This window comes from Theropithecus gelada, chromosome 7b, assembly GCF_003255815.1.
Source record: "Theropithecus gelada isolate Dixy chromosome 7b, Tgel_1.0, whole genome shotgun sequence".
Taxonomy (NCBI): Eukaryota; Metazoa; Chordata; class Mammalia; order Primates; family Cercopithecidae; genus Theropithecus; species Theropithecus gelada.
This window is the reverse complement of record NC_037675.1, coordinates 106,362,260-106,372,775: the sequence shown is the minus strand read 5'-3', so window position 1 is coordinate 106,372,775 and position 10,516 is coordinate 106,362,260. Positions and strand designations below refer to the sequence as shown.

Sequence of the window (10,516 nt, the reverse complement as noted above, 5' to 3'; positions counted from 1 at the left end):
GTTACCATACTCCCCAGGGGTGTCTGTAGAGTGGAGCCTCCCACACCGGGAAGGACTCAGCACCATTTAGGAACACTAGAAAGAGGTAAGACCAGGTGTGTGTGGGAGTGGGCAGGAGCTGGGGAGGTGGCGGGAGGGGCCAAGGCTGCCGACTCACCTGCTTCCCACTTGCAAGGCAGCCTCCCCAGGGTGGTATCCACGCACCTGGGCTGACATGACCGGGCCTTTGTGGGGTGCCGGCCCCTGCCTGGTGCCTGTGTCCGTGTTGTCCACTCGCAGGCTCCTGAGATGTCACCCTTCCTGGGGAGCCTCCTGGGATACCTCCTCCACAGAGTCTGACCCTCTCCTTCCCTCTGGCCTCGTCCTTGCTGCCCCAACCTGCCATGTACCTCTGACAGCGTTGGTGCCCTGTGCCCAGCACTGTGGGTAAACAGCTTAAGGTTCCTGGAGTTGGTGGAAGGAAGTCCTGGATTTGCCACCAACTGGCTCTGGGACCGTGGACCAGTACTGGTCCCTTCCATGTACCTCAGTTTACCATCCAGCCAAGGAAGCTGGCTGGATGACCTCCAAGGAGGGTGGCAGAAGGCCCACCCTGGCCAGGAGTGGGACTGAAAGCTTCGGCGACAGCTCTAGCAGTCAGCTGAGTGTAAGCACAGTGTGGCACAGCTGGGCAGGCTGGAGGGGCCCCAGGAAGCCCCATGCACCCTAGGGGACAGCAGACCATCCTCCTTTTCTGCATGGTTGGCATAGCAACAGCCTCCTCCTCTGGGTTGAGAAGGCCTGGGCTGAGTCATGAGCCCAACGGGGAACATGAGAGGGCCTCCCTGCAGGACAGGGCACTGGTCCAGGCTCAGCAGGAGGCAGGGTGGGTGTGGGGGGTGGGTAGGGGAGGAGCCAGCACTACCTCCCAGAAGGAAGGACCTGTATTTGGGGTCAGGACTGGGAAGGTGGCAGGAGCTTGCCCAAGAGGGGCAGGCCCTTGCACACCAGCTCAGCCTGACTTTGAGGACCCTCTGGCCAGCACCATCCGCACCCTGTCCTGGGCCTGGGGCTTACCCTGGCTCTTCTCAAGCCAAGAGGGCACTGTGTTGACGCTTACAGCACAGGTGGAGGCCCTGCCCTATCTGGCCTGGAAAGGAAGGCCGTGCTCCCCTCAGGGAGGGCTCAGGGCTAATGACCCCCTGCAAGGTCTCTGGAGGGAGCAGGACAGAGGAGGCGTGGAACTGCCCACCCTAGCCTCATCAGCCCAGAGCCCAGCCCAGCCTGGCACAGGGCTCTAGAAATTTCTTCTCCCACCCGCCAGAGGCCCAAGGGCGTAGGGTAGTGGGGAGGGCCACGGCATCCCCAGGTTCGCAGGTTTCCTCCAGGGTCCAGCCTCCTTCCCCAGGGCAAGAAACCACTGTGGCCTCCTGTGCGCAAGCTGGCCTGCGTTCTGTACCTCCCTGACGGATCTGCCTCCCCGGACTCCCCTCCCCCAAACACCGGCAGCTGGGGACAAACCTGGGGAAAGAGGGGGTGCCACCTCAGCCCTGTCCCAGCCTCCCCCATCCACCAGCATGAGCACGTGGTGGCATCTGGGACACCTATCCCCACCCGTCCCCAGGAATAGTCACTGCTGTTTCCACTGGAGGTGGGCTTTATTACTGTCGCCATCATGTGAAAAGAGGAAGACAGCACCCATTCCCACGCCTCCTAGACACTGTGCACCAACAATTGTCTGCTGGGGTTAGCCCGGAGCTGTCCCCAACCCCCGGGGTCAGAGCATCCACAGGTGCTGAGCTGGCCCAGGAGACTCCCACCCTGCTGACTCTGCTTGCCTTGTGTCGCACAGGCCTCTACCAAACTCTCCCACACAATTAGTGTCTTAAATATATGTACATGTATATATTTCAACACAACTGTGTCAGTTATAAAATTAAAACTGACCACTTCTCCTTACATTATCTTCACAGTAGCTGTGCGGAAGACAACAAATCCAGTGTTGATAGCTCAGGGCAGGCTGCCCACCCCAGCAAAGGGAAGTTCCCCCATGGAAACCACTGGGGGAACCAGTGCCGCGGCCACATCTCCGTGCTTGGGCAACAGTGTAGCTGCCCATCTGCGGCGTGCCGGGTTGGCTTGGGCCTTGCCATGTGCTAGACGCATGGACACACACACACACACACACACACACACACACACACACACCCGATTATGGAGCACATCACACCGAGCCCTTGCAGAGGTAGGGGCTAGGGCCCAGGACAATCAGAAGCAGGGCCCCTCCCCCAGCTGTCTTGAGACCAAAGCCATCCAGGGCCTCTGAGCCCGGGGGCATCACCTAGAAGCACTGGGCTCCCAGGCTGGCACCCAGCACACCAGGAGCCCAGGGCATGTGGGAGATGCACTAGGGATGGTCTTTCACTCCAGACCAGGTTAATAAATATGACATCCAGTGTTGTCAGGAGAAAATAACGTAGACTTGGCTGGACTCTGCTGTCAAGGCCATTCCCAGCCACAGAGGAAACATCCCAGGTGGTCTCCAGGTGTCCAGGTGGCTCTGCACCTGCTGACCCCCAGAGGCCAGTGAGGTTCTGGCAGCAAGATTTGCTTAATTAGGCAGGCAAAGCAGGGCGACCTGAACCAACGACATGTGCGGGGGTCGTGGTCTTCATATTCTATTCATGTGCAAGGAGTGTCAGTCTAAGGCTGTGGATGGAGGCCAGGGTGCTGCAGGCCAGGGTGCTGCGACTCCCACTCCTCGCCTGCCCCTACCCCTGATGCCATGGCCACTTTCACCCATGCCTCGCCGTGGGGAAAGGAAGGCCCACAAACCCTGCCCTTGGCGGACAGGGCAACCTTTGCCTCTGCTCAGTCAGTGCGTGGAAATGCCCACAGCTCCAGGGAGACCCTCTAGCAGGCAGAGTGACCTTCAAGGTAAGGTCCACGGTGGCCCAGCAGCAGTACAGAGCTCAGTGGCCCAAGCCCCACCCTGGGGGATGCCCAGAGGCGTCCTAGACCTGCACTCAGGCAGAGAAGCATGTGGCTGGGCAGCCACCAGCAGACATCTGGCCGCCTCGGGAGGCTCTTCCTGGGTCTAAAGAGAATCCAGTTCCAAATTCCCACTTTCTCTGCCCAAAGTTACAGTGTGGTGATAATTGCACTCTCTCATGGACCCACATCCCACCCAAGTGACAATGACACCACAGCCACTCAGCTTCTAGCTGGCTCTACTTCTGCTGCCTTAGGATCCCTGCTGGGGCTGCCACCCCCCCCACCCCGACACCAGCTGTGCCCAGATGGCCCCTGCTGGCACTCACTGTGCCCCAGGCCTTCCTGGCAGGGGTTCCTGCTGCCACTCCCCAGGAGTGTCCTGTTCCCTCCCAGCGCCCCATCGGGATGCACACCAACAACTTTTCTGACATGTGACTAATTCACCTAGCGTGGGGCCAGGCTCATGAAGGCCTCCCCAAGCCTGCCAGAGAGGTGGTCAGGGAAGTCCCGGGCCGCGAGATGATGTGCCATCTCACACGGAGAAACCGGGGCAGAGCCAGGTGCTGGTTGGACACCCCTCAGAACTTCGCTGGAGGGGACGGGAGAGGAAGATAGTGTCACAGCCTAGGCAGGGCACAGCCTGGGGGGCCGGAATGAGTTGGGGAGTGAGGGGAAAGGAGAGGCAAGGCGGGAGGAAGGCTGCCCAAGTCACCAAGTCTGAGGCCAAGTTCCGGGAGCAGCAGCATTCTCACTGCCAGGCGGGCGGAGCCATCCGGCCGGAGCAGGGACCTCCACCTGGCCAGGCTTCACACCCCATGCAGTGTCCCACCTGGGAGGGCCCATCCCTTCCCTTCCACCCCACCCTCAGGACCCACAGGGATGCATCACACCAGAAGGGACTTGACGAGGCCACAGTGAAACTTGCGGACATGGCGGTAGAGGTCCCCAGACTGCGTGAACCGGCGGTCACACCACCGGCAGGCATGCGGCTTCTCTCGAGTGTGCACCACGGTGTGCCGGCTCAGGTTGTGGGAGTACTGAAAACTTTTGCCACACTGCACACATGTATACGGCTTCTCACCCGAGTGTGTCCGTTCATGCCTCTTCAGTGTGTATGTGCACGAGAAGGTCTTCCCGCAGAGCGGGCAGGTGGGTGCCGCGCCCTCAGGGGAGAGCCGGGCCCGGGTGCTGTCTCGCTCACGGAAGTGGGCGCTGAGGTGCAGCTGCAGCACGTGGGAGCTGGGAAACAGCTTGCTGCACAACGGGCAGATGCAGAGGGGCCCACGAGGCCCCAGCTCGTCCTCACTCGCCAGTCGTCCTACATCCAGCTCCAGCTCCCGGCTGCCCTCTCCGCTGACAGGCAGCGGCTGCAAGCCCACCACCAGGCCCTTGGCTGCAGGAACAGGAGGTGGCTTCGGGGGGCTGTGGGTGCTCCTAGAGCTGCTGCTCTCCTCCTGTTCGGACAGTGAGTCCCGCTCATCCTTCACCAGTGGCTGGGCCCCTGGTTGCACCTGGCTGCAGAGGGGTGTCTGGAGGATGCACGGTGGGTGGACCCGCTCCTGCCTTGGGCCAGGCTTCAGCGACAGGTCCAGGGCCTGGTCTGACTCTTCTGGGACCTGGCAGGGAGGAGGCCCAGATGCTCGAGGAGGGAGGGCAGCCTTGACCCCAACCGGGGGGAGCTTGGCCTTTCGGGCAGCTGGGCAGAGGTCCGCGGTCCAGACAGGCCAAGGGCACGGTGGCTGACCAGGTTCTGCCCCTGGGTCAGGGTTCCCTGGGTCCAGACTTCGGTCCTTCTCCTGGAGCCTGCCCTTGCAGACCTTGACGATGTCATACATGTGCAGGTAGCTTGCGGCCGCCAGGACGTCCTCGACAGGCAGGCTGCGCAGGTCCAGGCGGCCCTCGTACATGAAGTCCAGCAGGCGGCCGAAGGCGGGCGCCGTGACGATGTCGCAATTGAGCCGCACCGTGTCGCGACTGCCCGCGGGCCGGTCCCTGTAGAAGAGATGGAAGTAGACGCTGCACGCGGCCAGCACTGCACGGTGGGCTGGGAAGCGCGCGTCGCCCACCAGCACGGTGCAGTCGCATAGGAAGCCCAGCTCGCGCTGCTGCCTCAGGCGGCCCAGCAGCCGTCCGCCGTGCTCAGGGAACTCCATGCCGCCGCCGTCATCACCTGGGCACAAACGGGACGCCCGTCAGCGCGCCTGGAGACGCCTGCGAAGCGCCCTTCCCAGCTGCAGGCAGCGCGGAAAGAGCGGCGCGGGAATGACGCGCACAACCGCCCGTCCGGAGCCGCCGCGGGCACCTGCCCCGAGCAGGAAAAACTCGATCGAAAGTAAACAGTAGCCACTCCGCCGCGGGGGCGGGTCCCGGGACTCTGGCGCAGGGGCCGGAGCCGCGCAAACCTGCGCGCGTCCCCGCCGGGCGCTCCTGAACTTCACTCCCGGGCGGCCCCTCGCTCGCAGCGTCCCCGACGCCCCGGTGGCTGCGCCGCCGCCCGCCCCACGCCTCCGCGCCGCCTCCAGCTGCCGCCCGGCCCACCAGATGCCGCCGCCGGCGGCCCCATTTATGGCAGCGCGGCCGCGGGGAGCGGGCCGGCGGGCGGGGCGGGCAGAGCCGGGAGCCCGCCCCCCGCGCTCACCTCCGCCGCCCCGTGCTCCTCTCCGGTCGCCGCCCGCGCCGCGCGCCCTCCCCAGTGCGGCCCTGGCGCTCGTAGAGCTGCGGGCAGCGCGCCCCGGCGGGGAGGGCGCGGGGACGGCGAGGGCGCCGGGCGGGGCGCGCTCCAACTTGGCTGGCCCAGCGCCGCCCGCCAATCGCCCCGCCCCGGAGAGAGCGAAACTCGGGGCGGGGGCCGGAGGGGGCGGGCCGAGCTACTTCCCGGAGCGGCGGAACCGCTGAGGTCACTCTCGCCCCCCCTTCCCGGCCGGGCCCCGCGCGCAGCCAGCAGGGGCGCTGGGGTGAGAGGGGGGGTTTAGGGCACTGCGCGGGGGCTGGGGGTCTCTCGCGATACTTGGCGCGTTGGCCTGGGTCCCCCACCTCCCAACCTTTCCAGGCATGGGGTCCTCACTGCGCCAGTCTGCAAAGGGAACCCTTCCGAGGGTCCGCTTCTATCCCAGCGCGCGTTGGGCAGTCACCCAAGGGTAAACCTGGGACCCCCGCCTCCTGCCACCTCGCAGGGCGCCGGCCTTGGGATGGGGTAGGGGGTGCGTGGATTGGGGGTCGTTAATTTTGCAAAGATGACACCTCCTTCTTCCTTGAAAGCCTCTTTTTGAATTTAATTCAGCTGGGACCCTCTTCCAAACATTCAAGCAGGATCTCGATCCTGGAGTCCAGAACGGGGACTTCCACCCTCTCCACAGACCCCAGCCCAGCGTCTATGGGGGACCCAGCGCAGAGAGGCACGGAAAACGGGCACCTCCTACCAGACATCGTGGCATGGCGGGGACAAACGCCATAACAGAGGGAGTCGGAAGCCCTCCAGAGCCCAGGGTAGACGGGAACGTGTTCAAAGAGGAGGAGACTACGGACAGGGGCTGGCATGGGAGTGGGGGTAGGGAGGAGTGGGGGAAAGTGTTCAGGGCAAAGAAGCATTGAGAAGATGTGAAGGGGACGCCTGCTTCTGGGACAGGAAAGTCGCCAGAGAAGTAGAGTGTGTTTGTCGGGGCTAGGGTCTCTCCCCGGCAGGTGGTGCCTTTTCCCAGGGGCGCAACCTGGGCTGCCCTTGGCTGAGCAGGTTTCAAGGTACTCTAGACCACCCAATCATCACAACAGTACCATTAACTAGATGCTCTTATTTTTTATACCTTTTTGATGAGAGAGGCTAGGTAAGATACCCAGGGCCATATGTTAGGCAGTAAGTCACTGAACCAGGATTTGAATTCAGCCAGTTTCATTCTGCTCTGCCTTGGAGTCCGGGAAATGGAGGATGTAGTGGAGGAGTCGCCCTGGCCAAGGCCCTGCAGTGGGGTGGGGGTGGTGCTGGAAGAGGGGCTGGATCACAAAGGACAGGACCCAGCCAGGTATATGTGTGCAGGAGGAGTGGAGCCCACAGTGGGATCTGAAGTCTGGGAAGGAAGGCCTCGTTGTTATACAAAAATATCATTCCTTGTTTCACTGGATGGCCTGCATCTTTATTTCCTAAACCTGGCAACTGCAGCTTGGACCCCTGGAATGACACTGCACTTACAGCCACTGAGACCAGCTTAGGGACAGCAGAGGCCTGGCTCCCATCGCTGCTGGCCACCCACCCTGAGGACCCCTTCCTGAGGAAGGCCAACTCCCCTCCCTCCACCCATTTAAATAATCATCTGCCTTGCCCCGGCCACCAGCAGGAATAGCTGAATTCAAGTAAGCTAAGGGTGAACCCAGATGTGACTGCTCCCTTCCTGCCCTGCCTAGATCAGAGCCCTGCCCTGGCCCCTCCCAATCTTGAGCACGACCAAACGTTTAACCTCTTTGAACCTCAATAACCCTCATCTGCAAAATGGGAATCAGAGTGCATCCCGGGGTCTTTGTGAAAATTAACTAGAGGGCCTGGCACTCAGCAAGCTCTCAGGTTCTGGAATGTTCTTCCCCAAAGAACCCTTCACTGGCTTCTCTTCATTCCTGTCTCTGCTCAAAGTCCACTCCTTAGTCAGGGTGGCCGTTCCTGCCCACCTTAGCTAAGCTCCCTCCCAATCCCTTGGGCTGCATACCTTCCTCTCCAGCCCATTCTTGGTGTCCTGTGATTGTGGGATATCCCATCTCCTTCCAAAAGGGAAGGGGCTGTTTTGTTCACTTGGTGCTTAAAAGTTGGCAGGATGCAAGTGGGTGTTCAGTAAACGTTTGTTGAGTGAATGCATGATGGTTGCTTCTGTGAGTGATAACCAATGATCCCGCCATCCCCAATCCTGACTCCTCTGTGGCAGCAGTTCAGCCCTGCCTGCCCACACCCCCAGCCGCTGAGCCTTCAGAGCAAGTAGGGGTGGCCTGCCACCCTGGGGCTCTGGGCAACAGGCTGACAGCTCCCCACTCTAGGCTGGCAGCAAACACCTTAGCCTGCCCTGCCTGGCTGGCGGGACAGAGAGAGCCTGGACACTTAACGGGGGTTGTGGTACACAAGGAGGGTCAGGATGCTGTCTTCGAGAGCCCAGGGTAGGACCTGGAAGGTGGGCCCAGCTAGGAATGGGTTAGAGGAGGGGGAGTGGACAGTGGGAGAGAAGCTCCTTGTGCCTCTCAGGTCGGGATGTCTGCGTTCAGGTCCCTCCTGCCCCACGCTGATCAGGGAAGGGGGGCTGTCCCAGGCAGAGAGCGCCCAGAGTTGGTACTGGGATCCTGGCCAGCCTGCAGTCCTCAGAGCCCCTGTGACTGGCTGAGTCTCAAGTGTAGAATGACAGGACACTGTCACACGGCCACTGTCACGGCGGTGGTGGTTCAGGCAGACCCTCTCCAGACATAGGCGGCCATCTGGCCTGTGAGCTGCCCTGGGGCCCCGCCCTGCAGCTGCTGCCGGGACCTACACAGCCCAGGGACCCTGGAGTCCTGCCCCCGGCCAGCAGCTGCAGAAGGTGACAGGGCAGGAGGCCCCTGAGCTCTGGGAGGAGGCAGCCGGCAGGCCCTCCCCTGGTGCAGCAGTTTTAGTTGGAAACATCTGGCCACAGAGCTCCTCAGCAGTCCCAGCAGCAGCTATGGGACTGGGTTCTCTCCTGGCCATTCTGTCTGGGGTGGGAGGGGGTATTCTCGAAGAGAGGACTCTGCTTTCCCTCTGGGAGGCCAGAGGAGAGGGAGCTGGCCCTGCCCACTGGGAGATCCCCGTCTTGGGGGAGGGCAGTTCATGCCAAGGTGAAGACAGGACTGGAGTGTGGGGCCCACAGCGGGTTGCAGGCACCAGCGGATGCCAGGGCACCAGGCTGGGAAGAGTGGGAGGCCTCGGAGACAGCCAGTGCAAAATAAGCAGGAGGTCCGACCCCTTCAAGAACAGCCCGCGGTGTCACTGCCTCTTCCATGAGAGGGTGCCCTGCTCCCTCCCACACCCCCCAGCCTCGGCCACTTGCTGGCCTCCTCTCATGGCTCTCTCATCCTCTGCTTCCTCCCTGAATTCCTTCCTCTATCCTTGCATGGCAGAGCCGAGGATGGTGGGCGGATACCAGGAACTCTTCCAGGGGGAGCAATGGGCAGGTGGGACAGTCCCAGAGGGAGCCCCAGGTGGCCCATGGTGCAGGTTTGCTGGGTGAGAGACAGACACCAGACGCCCGGGCTCTGGGGGCAACCCTTGGGTCAGGTATCCCACCCAGGCAGCACAGACCACTGGGCCTCTGACTTGGCCCCCTGGAGGTCGGGCCCTTTCTGGGGTTACAAAGTCTGAGCTGGGAGGGAGCAGAGGTGCCCAGGGGAGAGGCAGGAATGGGGAGTCCCCTGCCTGAGCAGCCAGTGCCCCCATGCAGTGGGAGAGAGTCCTTCTTTTGGTCAGCCCCAAGAGGCAGTTTTGGCTGCAGACTCTGTCCTGAGCGCTGGGCCGAACCTGCTGCCTCTGTCTACATCTCCTCCCACCCCCTCCCCTGTTGCCAGCTGAAGTCACTCAGGCTGAAAATAAAAATGCTCCCCCCACCCCAATACTTAGCCTCAGGAAGGTTAACTCACAAGAGTCCCTCTTTCACAAAAGGGTTATTATCAACTGTGGGCCTCTGGAATGGGGGAGGGGCAGTTGTTGGAGGAACTTCTGGCTAGGAAGGGGTCGGGGTGGCAGTCACCTGCATCGTCCTGTGAGTGTGCAGGAGAAGGGGGTCTGTGTCCCATTCACTCATTCCATACCGGGGTCATCTGCCTCCCAGTGGACTTCGGACTGGGTGTCGGGGCTGACCAAATCCACCCAGCAGGGAGGGTCCTGGGCTCTCAGCTGTCACAGCCCACCCTAGACACCGCTCCTCCTCTGTCTGGTGTCTGCTCCCAGCTCAAGGTGGGACCCAGGCAAGGTGTGCCCCTCTTCTCCCACTCCCCAGCAGTCTCCCTTTTGTGAGTGTAGCTGCCGGTACCTAGGTGAATGGTTGTGTCCCCTCGGAGCCTTCCCGCTCCTTGGAGGCACACCTCCAACTGACCTCCTGTCCTGGCATCCTCCCGCACTTCCCCCAGAGACACAAGGTCCTGGGATTGGGCCTTTTAGGACACTCTTGGCCGTCCCCTCCACGCCCCCCAGAGTGGGGCAGTGCATACGTGGGGCACGGCCTGAAAGTCAACCTAACCCACCCCCACCCCGCGCAGTGGAGGCAGAAGTCCGGGATTCGTCCCTGACCGGTCTCGGGCCTGGTCTAGTAGGGTCAGGGCAGAGCGAGTCCAGAAGCGCCGGGTCACTTTACAGATGGGGAAACTGAGGCCAGAGAAGGCGTGGCCCCGGGACGGGCTGGCTGGTGGCCGGGCTCCGTTAGCGGCCCAGCCCAGGCCCCAGGCCGCCGGGGGCCGCCCCTCAGCCCGGCCGCGCGCTTCCCGGGCGCGCTCCGCCCTCGCCGCGGGCCCGGGCGGCCGCGCGGTGGGGACGCCCCGGGCGGCGGAGGCGGATGTGGGCGGGCGGCTC

General features: G+C 62.6%; 1 protein-coding gene across 1 annotated transcript; it reads right to left on the bottom strand.

Annotated features, from left to right (window-relative positions):
* Positions 1 to 1,618: 1,618 nt before the first annotated feature.
* Positions 1,619 to 5,401, bottom strand: ZBTB42 (zinc finger and BTB domain containing 42). Its single transcript, XM_025392327.1, has one exon. It carries the CDS (start codon positions 5,124 to 5,126, stop codon positions 3,858 to 3,860), a length of 1,269 nt encoding a protein of 422 aa, XP_025248112.1. The 5' UTR covers positions 5,127 to 5,401; the 3' UTR covers positions 1,619 to 3,857.
* Positions 5,402 to 10,516: the final 5,115 nt, after the last annotated feature.

Bases quoted from the DNA above. Each gene is read 5' to 3' on its own strand.
- ZBTB42 (XM_025392327.1), bottom strand. From the start codon at position 5,126: ATGGAGTTCCCTGAGCACGGCGGACGGCTGCTGGGCCGCCTGAGGCAG.